The 16523-nt window shown below is 40.7% G+C and overlaps 1 protein-coding gene across 7 annotated transcripts in view; it reads left to right on the plus strand.

The window, feature by feature from the left end:
* Positions 1–16523, plus strand: part of GINM1 (glycosylated integral membrane protein 1) — a 42057-nt gene that overhangs the window by 15965 nt on the left and 9569 nt on the right. For 6 of the 7 annotated variants that reach the window (XR_012158078.1, XR_012158076.1, XM_073337611.1 and 3 more), the window contains exons 2-7: positions 4672–4731; positions 4926–5022; positions 8447–8598; positions 10740–10896; positions 11692–11825; positions 13988–14151. Coding sequence is in view for 5 of the 7 variants with exons in the window: in XM_073337611.1 (XP_073193712.1) it covers positions 4672–4731; positions 4926–5022; positions 8447–8598; positions 10740–10896; positions 11692–11825; positions 13988–14151 (764 nt within the window). In the remaining 2 variants the exon portion in view is untranslated. The remainder of the gene's footprint in view (positions 1–4671; positions 4732–4925; positions 5023–8446; positions 8599–10739; positions 10897–11691; positions 11826–13987; positions 14152–16523) is intronic. The other variant, XM_073337610.1, reaches the window with a different exon arrangement.

A 16523-nucleotide genomic window follows, 5' to 3' on the forward strand; every position in this document is an offset into this window, starting at 1 on the left:
ACAGTTACTGAGCAGGAGAGTTAGTCCTATCTAGCTATGAACAGACTTAGAACTGAAGGCCCTGAGAATTGGGAATGGGAAGAGCATGATTTCTCTGCTGCCCATGTGGCTCTGCAAGCCATGAACACAGATGTGGCTTTTTTTTTTTTTTTGCAAGGGCTACAGGCAGATGTGGGTGTGTGTTGTGGCAGACTAAATTGCTCTGACTAGATCAAGAGCTGCAACCTTTTTGATGTTGCACACTTCAAAGCATTTTGAATGTCCAGGCACTATGACTGCAGTCCATAACTTTAGCAGTATATGGACTGGACAGGACAATTGATCACTTTCATTTTTTTAAACTACTTAAACATATGCAGTTAAAGTTCCCATTCAAGTGGGAGTTAAGAATATTTTAATTTAGGACTAGATACTATGAGTTGAAAGGATTGAAAGACCTTGAAATACCAAAATAACTAGAGTATAATTCACATTGTAAGCTTGAAATGCTTGGGTTTAGCGCTAGTATTTGAGCACATGTATTTTTCTTTTATGCCTTTGTCATGGGGTGGTGTCCGGAGGATCCTTTCCAGTCTCACTCAGTCACCCGGTCTTCTTCACCACCACTGCACTTTATTATATTCTTTCCACAGGCCACAGCTGGTAGTGTTGTTTACATATATTTAGAGTCCATAACCAGCTTCCCAACTTGTTTCTAGGGAAGGGAACAGTACGAGTAATAGCTAGTCACGTCTACATCTGCCTTCATTCTGGCTCCCAGAACTTTCTTCCTGTCTGCTCATAAAATCCCAGCTGCTGGGGGTTGCTCCCCCTCAATTAGCCCCTCAGCTATAGCTCTATTCAGTTAACTGGCACCTTAGGTCAAGTTACCTGTCTTCCAGTTAAGTCCCAATTAACAAATACTGGTGGGGAGCTGAGTGACAAGATGTTGAGTTAGCTGAAGACTCAGCATGTCCTGTTACACCCTTTCATTTGCCAATCTAACACTTTTTTGAAACATGAACTTTCCTTCTTCCCTTTTCATTATTTTTGGAACGGTGGCACAGTTTTTCCCCCAACTCATCATCTGAGTGAGTCATTCTACATCATTCTGTAAAGATTTTTGTATAAATACCTTTTGCATAAATATGTTCAAAATGCACCAGAATCCTAAAAAATGAGGGAGGAATAAGACTGGCTGGAAAACGTACCCTGTGGATCATTCAGTGTTACTTGGCAAAGCAAAAGAAGTTAGGAAATCACAAGAGGAAGGGAATAGTAATCTCTGCTGTGTAAGGCTGGGAGGTAAAAGATACAATACAGCTCTTAATGCTAAATCAAGAGTTAGATTAAATATATGTTTGTTTTAAGTATTTCTTAATATGAGCCAGATGAGAAGAATGTGTTTAGAGTGAGGGAGCTGGCTGAAAGCCCAGTGGGTTGGGTTCTACAATTTTATTATGAATCTGATTTACATTGGCAGTAACTGATATTAGTTATGTAAATGAGCTGGTGAGCTTCATCTTTCCTGAATGGTTGTTTCTAGTTCTGGAAATGGTAGACCTCTGCTTCCTGTAACAGACATTGAGGAGCAAATTGGCTTTTGTACATTAGTGGCCAAACTGTTTTCAACCCCATTTTACTGGGGACAAAATATTTGTGGTTGATAGATAAATGAGTCATTTTCCCAGAGAACTGCTATCTCTTGGGCTTTGTGGAGTGTTTATACTTGATTTAAACCTCGTTCCATCCAAATAATTTTCAAATGTGGTTTGGACTGACCAGCATAGATGAAGCTAAATTATTATAATGAGGACCCGCTCAGTAAATGGGGCCCTGTTGTGCAGTGCACACACATGGTAAGACATTCCCTGTCCCATAGAGCTTACAATCTAAATTGTATAAAGCCATTTCCAAAAACCATTTAAGTCTATGTGACCCCAAACTGTCTCTTTTAAAACATGGCTCAAATCCCAATGTAGAGAGGGTCAAAGAGAGCAGAAGTAAAATAGTGATCTGAGGGACTCTGAGATGCTTCTTTAGCTATGAAGTTTGTACAAGAAAATGCAGTCAAAAAGGCTGCACTGAGTTGAGGAAAATGAGTATGGAGAAGAAAGTACCAACAGCAGAAAAAGAAGATATGGCTCTAAGGAGAAGAAAGTTTTCCAAATTATGGCCAGAGCAAAAAGCAGGTTGAAATCAGTTAAGGTTGTATGAAAAGTGAAGTGGGGAAATTAAAAACTACTTTGTCAAGCAGCTTGCTGAGAAAGGGCAGGGTAACAGTGGAACAGTAGTGAGTGTGTGTCAGGTTTGAGGGAGTTGTTTTTTGAAGACCGGAATGAACAGTGGCAGGTTTTGGAGCTATTTGGAAGGTACGAGAGACAAATGAGGGATTGACAGTGCTAGTAAAGTAGGCGTCAGGACAAAGTGACAGGACTGAATGATGAGAAGGGAGGGAGAAGATGTAAGTTTTCTTAGGGACTGGATGATGGTAGGGGGCAATAAAGGCATGAATTAAAACAATTTGAGATTGAAAGAGGGAAACAAATCCTTTGCATCTGGACAGGGAAAGGATGTATGGGTGGGGTTAAGGATTGTGTCATGGGGCAGAAGGAGTGAGGATTACCAGCAACTCAGACAACTAAAATTTTGTCCCATTTAAAGGCAGCGTTATGCTTATTGAAAACTAGACTGGATCAAGCACTAAAAATCATGTAGATTACTTTGCACTGATGTGGAGTGGGAATGGACTAAGTGTCATACTGTATTACCCATTTGTAAAATGTGATGGCCTGTCACAACCTAGGATATAGCTTTAGCACAAAAAACATCTGCCTACTAAGTATTTCTTCTTCGCAATATGTAATATGCATATTAATAGGTTTCAGAGTAGCAGCCATGTTAGTCTGTATCCGCAAAAAGAAAAGGAGTACGTGTGGCACCTCAGAGACTAACAAATTTATTTGAGCATAAGCTTTCATGAGCTACAGCTCCAATGCATCCGATGAAGTGAGCTATAGTTCACAAAAGCTTATACTCAAATAAATTTTAGTCTCTAAGGTGCCAGAAGTTCTCCTTTTCTTTATACATATTAATTTAATACGTACTAAATAAGTACACCATACATATTACCGTGGTGGCTCCTATGGCTCCTGTCCTGTAGGGTTGGCTCCCTGCTCCAGGCATTGTGACCTCTGGGGTTGCAGCACCGCTCAGGTTTGGCCTGGCCCCTGTGGTGAAGGGTTGGCCAGGCCACCTTTGTGTGAGTGGCGTTTCCAGCTGGCGCATGGGGCCACAGCACCACTGACTCAAATTTGGCCCTGCCAGCTCCCTGTCATCATGATGGAGGGATGGCTGGGCTAAACCTGAGCAGCGCTGAGGCTCCCAGCAACAAGTTGTAACACACAAAGTGGGAACTGAGCCCAGACAGCCCTACAGGACTGGAGCCGCAGCTGCAGGGTGAGTGCGGAGTGGGCTCTGCAACTGCCTCTCTCAGGATAGGAAACTCCTCCCCACACTTTGTCTTCCACATGACACATTTTGGACAGCTTTTGATGACCCAAGTTTGAGTCATGACCCACAGATAGAAAAAACCTAATATGTCGGAATTTCTCAATCTTCATTTACTATAATTTAGGGCCCTATCAAATACACGCTCCTTTTTGGTCAATTTCACGGTTATAGGATTTTAAAAATAATAAATTTCATGATTTCAGCTATTTAAATCTGAAATTTCCTGGTGTTGTAACTATAGGGGTCCTGGCCCAAAAAGGAGTTGGGGGAGGGGTCGCAAGGTTATTGTAGGGAGGGGTTGCGGTACTGCCCAGCTGCTCTGCCTTTAGAGCTGGGCAGCTGGAGAGTGGTGGCTGCTGACTGGAGCCCAGCTCTGAAGGCGGAGCCGCCAACAGCAGCAGGAGAGAAGGAAGGATGGCATGGTATGGTATGGCCACCCTTACTTCTGCGCTGCTGCTGGCAGAGCTGGGCCCTCAGTCAGCAGCCGTCGCTCTCTGGCTGTGCTGCTGCTGGCGGGGTGCTGTCGTCAGAGCTGGGTGCCCGGCTAACAGCTGCTGCTTTCCAGCCACCCAGCTCTGAAGTCAGTGCAGAAGTAAGGGTGGCAATACTCCGACCTCCCTAAAATAACCTTGTGACCCCTCTCCCCACAACTCCCTTTTGGGTCAGGATTGCCAATTTGAGAAACGCTGATCTCCCCCCGTGAAATCTGTATAGTATAAGGTGAAAGCACACTAAAGACCAGATTTCACGGGGGGAGACCAGATTTCACGATCTGTGACACATTTTTCATGGCCGTGAATTTGTTAGGGCCCTTGCTATAATTGAGTCAATTTCAAGCATATTGGGATGTGAAAACATGGCACGTTTTCTTGATCGTCTTTTAAAAAAAAATCACTTTTTTTCACTTAACAGGGAGTGGTAATTGTTCTTTTGTAATTAGTCCTGTTTAAAAATGGATGTGTGGGACAAGTAAGCATATTCCACTAGCTGCACTTTGCCAGACAGTGAGCATAGGGAATGTGCTCACTTGTCCTACATGTCATTTATTCTTCAGTAAAGTACGTGAAAGTAGTTGGTAGACTTAATGTCTTTTGCACTGCAAGACACTTCCATTTTACAGGACTCAATTTATTTTCTCATTACTGTTTTTTTTTGTTTGTTTGTTTGTTTTTTTTTCAGGAAAACATCAGAGTTAATGTTACTATGTGGAAAACCAGTGGGGAATCTCAAGAAGCACAGGTTTGTTGTTTTTGTTTACTCAACGTATTAGTAAGTTGTGAATCAAACTCTACCTGCGAACATGTGGCTTCCGCAGATGTTATTCATTTCAGTATTTTATACAATAGTGACTCACTAATCTGTTCTTTATTTATGAAACTGAAAATCTGACTGTCTATATTAATATTTTGCCTGCTATTTTTTATTTTTTTAAGGTTGTCTTTAATATCACCTACAACAGTGGACAGATTTATGTAAATGACTTTGCTATGAAGAGAGGTGTCACCCGGATTAAGTGTCAGACTTTAATATGTGAGTACTGCTCAGTTCTTTATGTGGGATATCTGCTTCCATGTCCCCGAGGGAAGGACATAATTCATTGCTATGGTGCTCTCTGAAGGTCGGCAATATTTGGAAACAACACGGTTACAGAGTTAGGATGTGTGTAGAATCAACATGAAACAAAATCTGACATCCTCATTTGTTCCCATGTCTCAGTCATGTCCTTGGTATTTACATGGTTTCACCTGAAATACAGACCTTGTGTATATTTTTGAAAGGGGAGGGTTTTGCACTAGACTAGGTAATGTGAATATGATGATGCAACTCCCCACTGCTAATGGTTGTCTCCCTATGTTGGGTAGCACACATCCAAAGAGAGTTTGAGTAGATAAATAAAGATCAACATAATCCTAATTTCTAAGTATATTTTGCCATTATGTCATCCTTCCACATACATTGGGACTGCAGGTTTCTCACATGTAAGATACTGTTGTGTAGGTGTTGCAATCCTGATATTGTATACTGTCTGTAATGGGGGAAGCTGTTGTATCCCCCACTAGTTCAATAAGAACATAAGAATGGCCATACTGGGTCAGACCAAAGGTCCATCCAGCCCAGTATCCAGTCTTCTGACAGTGGCCAGTGCCAGGTGCCCCAGAGGGAATGAACAGAACAGGTAATCATCAAGTGATCCATCCCATCGCCCATTCCCAATTCAAACTGGAAGTGGAATGGACACGTGCAATCACTCAAAGAAGGAACAGTTACTAACCTGTTCTGTAAATGTTGTTCTTCGAGATATATTGCAATGTCTGTTGCACGGACCCAGCAAACATGTCTGTTCTCCTTCCCTTAGTTCAGTGTTGTAGTCTTGTGCAAGGACTGCCAATCAAAAGTGTTTTGATATTTGGATTTGCACAGTGGATTGCATAATTAATGAAGGTGAGACACTGATGTTCATTTGACTGAAGATCCTTTTACATACAGATTTAATACTTATGGTCAGTCTCAAGGTTGGCTTCTGAGATCATTTGCCCTTTATGATCAGACCTTTACTAATGGCCTTTTAAATTGCTTCTCTAAACTGTGACCTCGTCTTTTGAAAACCCAAAGGATGACAAATGAATAACTAAATATTCTCTTTTTGGGGTAGGCAGTAACTCATTACTATTTGTCTCATGTAGTAAAAGTATGGGCCTACCTTTTTCATCTCTAGTATAGATTATAAAACATTTCAAAGTGTAACCACTTCAGAGGTAATTGACTGAAGAAAAATGCAAGACAAGATTTTATTCACTAATGTAAGGCCTAATCCTGTGAGATGCTGAGCATTCTCAAATTCCGTTTTCTTTCTAATTGTCCAACCCACTAATCTACAGTGCTTTTGAAATTTTACAGATGTGCTATGTAAATCAGAAACTAGGCAAAAATCAGTGATTTGACCCCAGGTCTAGGAACCAGGAACTCTAGAGTTCTGTTCTCAGCTTTGTGACCTTGGCACAAGACTTTTAACCTCTCTACAGGGTTGTTGTGAGGTTTAATTAGATAATATTGGTAAAGTTCTTTGAAGATCTAAAGTGCTATAGGATTACTAGGGTCCTCAGTCTGATGTCTCTTATGTTATCGTAAAAGCAAATTAACTACACTGACTTTATCTGAGGTCTGAATCAGGCCCTAAGTATTCAAGTTCTTGCCCTGGACAGAAGTCTTCGAGTTCTTACTGAGTAGTTCTGTGTTAAGAACTATGCCAAATCCTGCTCAGCACCTCTTAAGCACTTGTAACTCCTATTGAGATGAATAGGTTCAATTTTGCTAAGTGGTGAACGTCTTCAGTTCCCATTAAATTTAATAGAATTCAGGGGACTTAGCATTTAAAGGTTGGGAGGATTGGGAGCTGCAGGTGCTTCGCATCTCTTAGGATTTGGTCCTTTAACTGTATATTCAATATTGTGATTCAGAAAATGTTCAACAAGCTTGTGGGTCCACTGGGAGATACCTATATAAATTTATCTTAATATTTTCTCTTATCTGGCAACAATTTTTCATAATGCAAGGCATTGCTGCATAAATAAAAAAATCTTTGATATTAAGGGGCTTTACTGTAAGCAGTGAACATTTTAGGGTCTTATTGGGTGATTGAAGACACAAGGCCAAGCACCTTGTGCCTCCCAACACCGACAAGCTGTGCAGTGCATCAATAGCCTGGATGTGACATCCCGACCAGCCTCAGTTCATATGCCTGACCACCTGCACATCAAAATTATCAGTGCAAACTGGGACTCCTCATTTCCACAACAAACTGACTTTCACATCTAACACACACTCACTAGTGGTGGGAACATGGTATTTGGGGAGGAGGAAGCACTGAGAGAGAGAGGTGGAGGGCTGTTGAGTGTGTGCTCATGGTAGACTTTGAGGTGGTGGGTATGAGGCAGTTGTGGGTAGTAAAGTCATGAGGTTGGCAGGGGGGTATGAGGAGGCAGGAGCAGTGGTGTCTGAACATGGTGGGGAGGGGTTAGCTTGGGCCAAGGATACCCCATTCCCCAATGTGCTGGCGAATCCCTTCCCTGCCTTTGGGCCCAGCATATGCTGTGTGTGGAGAAGGGTAGTGGACATTCTCCTGAAGGCTTTGGTGACTGCTGAGGGGGTAGTGGCTCCCTTGGTGGCCACCTGAAGAAGGAAAATGGGGTCTGAGCCAAGCAGGTATCCCCAGGAGGAGAGGGTTGACCTCCTTAAAGAAAGTTTTTACACAAACTCCCGCTGATATTTTTCTAAGTTGTTGAATGAGTGGTGGTTTTGTCTGCAGCATCATCCCTTTGTATTTCTCTAGACAGTTGAGATGGGATGACAGCTGAGGTGTAAATGGAGCAAGTCAGTTGGATTGGATGCAGACAAGTTTAGACAGACAGTTGCACCTTTTCTTCCCCTGGTGTGAAATTGCAACTTAAAAATAAGCACATATATTTTCTACACTACCTGTCCCTTTCAGATTTCCCATAGTTATGTGATTAGGTCAGTCAGTGAAAGCATTAGTGCAGACAGGTTGAGAGGTATGCCAGACTTTTAAGCACTGTATCATTTTAGATCTGCTTTGAGTAGGATTAAATAGGACAGCATTGAAAACACCGATGGTGGCTGCTCTACCCTAAAATTCCCAACATGGCTGCTACCAATGGTACTGCACCATGGAGAGCAATGATAGAAAATTTTAGGGGGAAAAGTGAAGAGTAGACTGCACTGTGGAAAGTTACAATGTCTCTAATTGTATTCATTGTACTTTGCAGTTCTGGTGAGTTTTGACATTGCGATAATGGTGTATTTGCTGGGTACATATCATTCTTTGTCAATGTTATAAAATTAACTTCCTCAAGGGTGGACTAACATATGTCATTTATTGGGTGAGACTTCTGTTTCTCTTTGTGACTTTGTGCACTGCATAATTATCTGTTGACAGTGGAAACTGGAAACTCTGATAACCTATTGGATCAAAGGCATTTGGGAATTGTTAGTGTTCGCATCATGTTTCGTGAGTGGCCCTTGGCATCCAGATCGAATTTGCAATTGATTGTCATTCAAGAAGAGGTGACGGAAATTGATGGGAGAGAGGTAACACCAGCCATGCTTATTTGCCCATTCTAAACCAGAATAGTAATTTACACGTTTTAACTCTCATATGCTTAAGTACTTTGTTGGATTGGGGATGAAGCACTTAGCACCTTGCAGGATCAAGGCCTAGATTATTTTGTCTCCTTATAGAATATTGTGTGTGAATTTTAAGCAATGCCCTATCCCCAAAAACTTGGTAGTTGCCATGAAAATAATCATCACAGACAGGATTTTGGGGAGAGACACTGAGGGCAAATGACAGGTTTCAGAGGAACAGCCGTGTTAGTCTGTATTCGCAAAAAGAAAAGGAGTACTTGTGGCACCTTAAGAAAAAATAATCTAATTTGCCTCTGGAAAGATGTTTCTCAATTATAGTGGAGATGAGAACTCAAGACATACTGGTAAGCAGAAAAATTGAAAAGTATGAAGCACTTTATTTTTTCAAAACTTGGCATAAATGGTTAGCTGCTCACTCTGCAGACCTGAGAAGCTCCACACCGAGCACACCCTAATAATACAAGTTGTTGCTGCAAGTAGAAATGTCCAGGTTATGGTTTAGTATACATTTCTGTCTTTTATACAGGCTCTAGTTTCTGTTGAGGTTTTACTATCAAATGTACTATTAAATTTACCTCAAAATGTCTTATAGTCTCCTTTCACTGTGCATGCACAGACAGACATTTAACAGGTAGTACATTTGTCAAAACAATTGTGACTGGAGCTTATTAAAAGGATCTGGTAATTCATTGTTTCAAGTGAGTGTGTATTACACCTTTTATTATGAAAACATTTAGCCTGTGTTGCACTGGTTCCTGCTGTGACTACCATAGAGTAATATTGCTTTGTTTCAGATCTTTCACTATTCTGTACAAAATACTTCAAATCTTGCTAGGGAGTTAGTACTAGCATATTAAACTGCTTTATTTCTATCTGAACTTTCACTCTTTACAACCTGAAGAAGAGCCCTATGTAAGCTCAAAAGCTTGTCTCTTACTAATAGAAGTTGGTCCAATAAAAGATGGTCACCCACCTTGTCTCCTTAATATCCTGAGACCAACACTGCATGCAATCTTGTTTATCAGCTGACAGTGAACAGATGATTCCTATTATGCAGTAGTTCTAATTCTAAGCTACGCAATACTGTTTACCACCTAAGGGCAGGGTCTAGCTAATAGCTTACATCCGACTGCATTCCTTCTTGTTGACAAACTTCCATGTTGCAGTCTTTGTCCTGGACCCAGTGCACATGCCGGATTTCTGTTCGTTCCTGGTCTTATATTTTGAACAGTTGTTCTATTACTCTTCACACTGAATTTTTTTCCTATCAGTCAGTACTTCAAATGATCATTTTTTAAAAATAAAGAATAAGTCAAAATTATACATCACCTAATATTTGTGTAGAAGAAAAATGAGTTTTGTTATGTTTTAGGTCAATCTAGTATAAATATGGTTACAAAATATGCATAGTCTGTCTGTACTTTTTAATAACTTTGTTACATCAGTGTTGTGCCACTCCCTCCTCTGAATATTGTAGCTTTAAATTAAAGTCGATAAGCGTAAGCTGCTGGAAGGACAAATGGAGATATTAATCATGTTGGCAGAACTTGTTTTGCAGAGAAGTTGAACTGCTGCTGGTCACACCAAAAATCACGTTACTGGCTCTGCAGATAATACACCTGTGTAAAAATACATTATCCCTTGATGTCAGACTTTGATAAAGTAGGAAATGGTAGCAGTAAGGCCAGTAGCGTAGGCCTCAGTTCAGCAGCATACTAAAGCATGTGCAAAATCTTATTTACTTCATTGGAACTACTCATATGCTTGAAGTGAGGCAGGTGCTTAAATACCTTGCTGAATCAAGGCTATAATGAGTTAGGTACAACTCTTGAAAATCAAGCAGATCATATTAACACACCTTCTTGCAGGAACAGGCACCTTCCCAACCTTTAACACACTCATGCTAATGTATAAGTAAGTAAAAAGAATTATGTTATGTAATTATGTTCATTATGTTAGTAATATTTGTGCATCCACAAAAATCTTCATGCTAAAAGTATTTTAATGGTGCTTGTTTTTAGCCAGTGGCCTGCCTCACCCTTACTTTAAAATATATAAAATTCCAATATTTTTCTCCTTTGCAGGTTCAACAAGAGGAGGTTACTGAAATAAACATATTAATTAAGGGCCTGAGAGTACTTAGACATTCAAACCATTCTGTTCCTCTGAAGGAAAGCATGCTGTATTCCATCCCCAGGGACAAGGACATGTTGTTTACACTTCCCAATCTCTCAGGAAAAGGTATGTAATATATAGCACTTACATCATGCTTTTAATGCATAAATCACAAAGCATGTGACAAAGGCAGGCAAGTTTCACGATCCCAGTTTCATTGAGAGGGAAGCTGAGGCATGTAGAGGTGAACTGACTTTCTCAAGACATACACTGTTCATTAAGAGATTATTGGTTATGATTTAGTATTGTGTGCTGTTTCTTTTGTTCTTTTCAAATATGTTTTTTCCTTTAGAGGTGATTCTGAAATGGCACTTAAGATGATGGGGGTCTAATATCACTGTAGTTCTCCTAGCTGAGTTGTATTTGCCATTTCTGCCCTAGTCCTACAATAAAGGTTACCACTGAAGCTCTCTCAAGACAAGAATTGAATTCTGTAAAGTAAGTTCCTGTCTGGTCCATTTCTATATAGGGAATAGTTTGAGTTACCAAATTTTACTTTATATTGAAAATGTGGCTAGAATTCAATTTATTAATCAAATTCTCCTATGGGCTTACTAAGGGATTTGATGAATTTTATTTCTCACCTTTTAGCAGATGACAGCTAAAGTTCATAGTTGAATCTGCCTTGTAATGCTACCTCAGCTTCTTTCAGGGTTTATTCTGAAGGTCAAATGAAAATGTCTGCTTTAATTATTTGTATTTTCATTATAAACTTAGATAACCTTGCAGTGCGCACATACGTGCAGCTTTCTTTTGCTTACTGTGTGCATCGTTATATCATATGCTGCTCCACCAGAAGTTGTGTGGGTGAAATGGAGAAGCTAAAAATGTTTAACTAACTATGCCTCTCTGCTTCTTTAGTAGATGTTCAAGGCCCACTGCAACCAACCAGTCACTACCTCCTCTGGCAAGTAGAAACTACAGTAGATGAAGAGACATTACCTGGCAAGTTACCAGAGACTCCTCTCAGGACAGAGCCTCCATCATCTTATAAGGTAATTGTTTAAAATACTTATGGTGCCCATCTTAAGTCCCAGTTAAAACAGAATCAGAAATGTCTCTAATTCTGTGTTTAGGACTGGAAATGGATAATAGCAAGTGAGAAATCTAGAAGAAAATAACAACAGTTAGGGGGAATGCTGTTAAGACTAGCACGATACTAATCAACACAAACTTATTTGTCCAATGTTACAGAATCTTAGTCTCTCCTCCTTTTGGAATCAAGCAGAAAGCAGTAAATTTTCCCCATTAATCCATGGCTAGGAAAGGAAGCCAGACACCCCTTGTCAAGGTTCCTTCCCCACTCTGAACTCTAGGGTACAGATTTGGGGACCTGCATGAAAGACCCCCTAAGCTTTTTCTTACCAGTTGAGGTTAAAACTTCCCCAAGGTACAAACTTTCTCTTGTCCTTGAACCCTGCGCTGCCACCACCAAGCGTGTTAAACAAAGAACAGGGAAAGAGCCCACTTGGAGACGTCTTTCCCCAAAATATCCCCCCCAAGCCCTACACCCCCTTTCCTGGGGAAGGCTTGATAAAAATCCTCACCAATTTGTATAGGTGACCACAGACGCAAACCCTTGGATCTTAAGAACAATGAAAAAGCAATCAGGTTCTTAAGAAGACTTTTAATTGAAGACAAAATAAAAGAATCACATCTGTAAAATCAGGATGGTAAATACCTTACAGGGTAATCAGATTCAAAACAGAGAATCCCTCTAGGCAAAACCTTAAATTACAAAAAGACACAAAAACAGGAATATACATTTCATTCAGCACAGCATATTTTACCAGCCATTTAATAAAAGGAAATTAATGCATTTCTAGCTAGATTACTTACTAATTTAGAGTTTGAGACTGCATTCTTGATCTGTTCCCGGAAAAAACATCACACAGACAGACCCTTTGTTCCCCCCACTCCAGCTTTGAAAGTATCTTGTCTCCTCATTGGTCATTTTGGTCAGGTGCCAGCGAGGTTCTCCTAGCTTCTTCTTAACCCTTTACAGGTGAGAGGGTTTTGCCTCTGGTCAGGAGAGATTTTATATCACTGTATACAGAAAGGTGGTTACCCTTCCCTTTATTTTTATGGCAGCTCTCCTCCCACAAAAAAGCATGATTCAGTAAGTTGTGCATTGCAACATAAAGGCCATCCACATACCATTTCACAAACACAGTGCCTTTCTAGAGGCTATGAAAGCTATTCTGGTGGGTTTTTTTATTTTTTTTAGAGAAGCCTGTGATTGTTTTTTTTCCTCAGAACTCCATCTCTTGGAGGTTTTTTCTTTTTTTTTTTTTTGGTATGTAGAAAAGCAGTATGATACATTCTGCACCAAAGTAATAGGCTGTTTCAAGTTAAACAGGGCTGAGAATTGAAATTGCAACTTTCCTAGCTGCAATTTTGTTGCGGGTACACAGTCTTATATGATAAGAATGTAGTAATTGCTGTTGTATGATACTAGTGATCCATCTTATCCAGTCTCCTGTTTCTGAGAGTGGCCAATACCAGATGTTTCAAAAGAAAAAATTCTGTTCAGTACTCTCCACCTGGGAGTACAGTTACTGCTACAATGCTCCTGTTTTAGAGACTGTTGCAGTCAGACACAAAAAGTGAGCACCATGAAAACAAAACATACTACCTGCAAGTTACCACTGCAGCAGGTTAATGCCTGGCATTGTTTGACAGTTGAAAAAAAATCACCAGGGTCCTCCTCCAAATATTCTACCCTCTTGTGCTCTCTCAGGCAGCCCTCAACGGTGCTTCATAGCCAATGTAATGTTGCTGCTGCAGCACCAGTAACCCTTTCCCTGATTCACACTGCAGTGGGAAATGCTATTCTGGTCACAAGTAGCATGTGTAATCTACCTCTAAGCTTCACTATAGCCTTGCCTCTGGCTGCTCTGTGGTTCTCAACTCCCCACCCAAACATGGGATCTCCTCTCATATGACTAAGGCTGTTTTACAGATTTGCATGTGTCAAATCTTCCTGAGCAGGGAGACTATCTATTAGAAAACAAGAGTGATATGTAAAGCAGTGTATGAACTGTATTATACGTTTAAACCAGAGCTAATCCATCTTGTAGGGATTCACCAGTAGCTAGACTGCACTAGACATATTTCAGAAACTGTTTTGTTCTTTTAACATGTTTGTTGGTTTCAGGTGATGTGCCAGTGGGTGGAGTACTTGAGAAAAGAGCTGTGCGGGTTCTGGCTTAAATCTTTCCCTGTGTTCTTTAAGTTGATGGAAGTCATTGGGACTGGAGTTGTAGGAGCAGCTCTTGTTTTAGGAATCTTAAAAGTGCTTTTCCCTTCCTGCGAACACAAGTGAGTAATTTTTGCATACTCCCAAAAAAGCTGTTTATAGTCCTAAGACTAGTCCATGAAAGGAGACAACCTCATAATGTGGAGAGTTTGCTACCACTCCACAAAAAGGCAGTGATTAGCTTTCCACTGTAAGTGGTTTCTTATAAGGAAGTTTGGAAAAAACAGGTCAGTACCCCCTATTAAATTGTTAATGTATTATCACCATTTTACATGCGTAGCAGTAGCTCTCTGAAGACCATCTGGGAGGGGTACGCTTTTTCTCTACAGCATTATTCACCTCAGGAACAGGAAGACCAGATATCTGAAGCTCTGCAATGGCAGTGTAGTCAAACAAGGTTAAGAACTGTACGTTCCGTTTCGGTCCTAACTTTGCCACACAGCCTGGCTTTAGCAATAACTCTACACTTTCAATCAAGGACACTGAAGCGCTTTAAAAGCACTACGGCTTTGTCTACACTACACACCTTTTAGCGATGCAGCCCTCACTCAGCGTAAACGCTGTTTGTCTGCACTTTTGCTGACAAAATACTTCCACCCCCTCCAAGGAGAGCACTCCTGCTGACAATGAGCTGAGTTGTTTACACTGCCACTTGCGTTCACCACACTTTTGTCTTTTGGGGGGAGGGAGCTTTTTTAAGCACCTGTGAACGACAAAAGTTGGGTCTTTCACTTGGCAGTGTAGACAAAGCCTAAATCATGTGAGTCAATTATATACACCTTCTCATTCTACAGAAGTCACTTCACTTCCCTCATCGTGACAGTTTGCCTCCCTTTTCTGTAAGGGTGGGGGGCAAATTAGTGGGTGTAGTGCTCTGACAACGAAAAACATTAATTGCAGCTTGGCAGAGTAGAGTGCCGTGATTAGTCCCTGTATCCAAGGTGTGCTACCTTGAGTAAGAAGCACATCAGCTCAGGGCATGTCTACACTTACCTCTGGAGCAAACAATCCAGTGGGGGTCAATTTATCATGTCTGGTGAAGACACGATAAATCAACCGCCGAGTGCTCTCCCATAGACTCCGGTACTCCACCTGAGCGAGAAGCGTAGGCAGAGTTGATGGGGGAGTATCAGCAGTCCACCTACCATAGTGAAGACACTGTGGTAAGTAGATTTAAGTATGTCGACTTCAGCTACATTATTCATGTAGCTGAAGTTGCATAACTTAGATTTCTCTCACACACACAGCATAGACCAACTCTCAGTGAGCAAGGCATGGAGTTTATGCTTACTTTCAACACAGTAAGACAACATACCTCAAGGTTTTAACGTACTGAAAATAAAATACCAGGCCAACATTAAGATGGAGTTAAAACTGAAAATGTTTTACATCTGAGCCACAGTGGATTTGTCTATGCCAAAATCAGCTGAAGTCTTCAGCTGTAACAGATTATATAAAGCCATATAAGGAATAAAGCCAGCCAGGCAGGAGTGAGACCTCAAGGTGCTTGACAGCCCTTCTGGGTTTGGGGAGTAAAGGCTTTGCAAACTGAAAAAGTATACCCTTAATGTGCCAAGGCATCTGTCCTGCTGTCACCCCCTGCCATCTTCACTTCTCACCAAGAACAATGTTAAAACCAGAGCAATTCATTTACCATCAGAGTAGACAGCCAGCAACACTCATTGGATCTGACTACTGTACAACAAGCAAGTGGTTTAATACTGATATCTGTTTAAACTAGGCAGAACTAGAAAAAAGGCTAACTATACAGACTGACAATGAGCAAAGTACTGATTTGTAAACAAGTGGTCAAAAACAGGTGGAATTAAGCTATAATTCCTTAACCTACCACTGAAAAGCATACATGTGACCTAATCACTGCTGGCCACTGTTCCAATAGGTGGGGTGTATGCCAACAGAGTTTGAAAGAGGTAATTTTTCAATTGCAGGTCACCTTTCAAGGTTGCATTTTTCTTTATCGATTAAAGAAATCACCTTAGAACTAGCCACAGTGGCAGGTCTCATGTTAGTGGAAGACTTACTAGGGCTTTCAAGCAGATGGGGAATGCTCATCCCTTAACTGAACAGCAGCTTGTTGAATCCTCAGAGTTCTCTATAATAAAAGTGTGTCTTGTAAACGTGTCCCGCCTGTCTCATTTGACATGCGGTTTGGCTTAACACGAATGTAGCTCCTGGTGGCAGATAATTGTTTAAACTGCTTTCAAATCAAGTTTTAATATCTGTGAGGTAGGAGCTGAATCGTATGCTAATATTTTAGATTGGAAACCAGCTTACATGATGTGCCAAATGTCACCAAGTATCAAAGCAGCTTTCCTAAAACCTCAATACTAGTGCTGCCTCTTCATGTAATAAATAAACGAAGTCTGCACGTACTTCATATGTTTTTACAATGAAAGGTTGAGAACATAAACAA

Source organism: Lepidochelys kempii, chromosome 3 (genome assembly GCF_965140265.1).
Source record: "Lepidochelys kempii isolate rLepKem1 chromosome 3, rLepKem1.hap2, whole genome shotgun sequence".
Classification (NCBI taxonomy): domain Eukaryota; kingdom Metazoa; phylum Chordata; order Testudines; family Cheloniidae; genus Lepidochelys; species Lepidochelys kempii.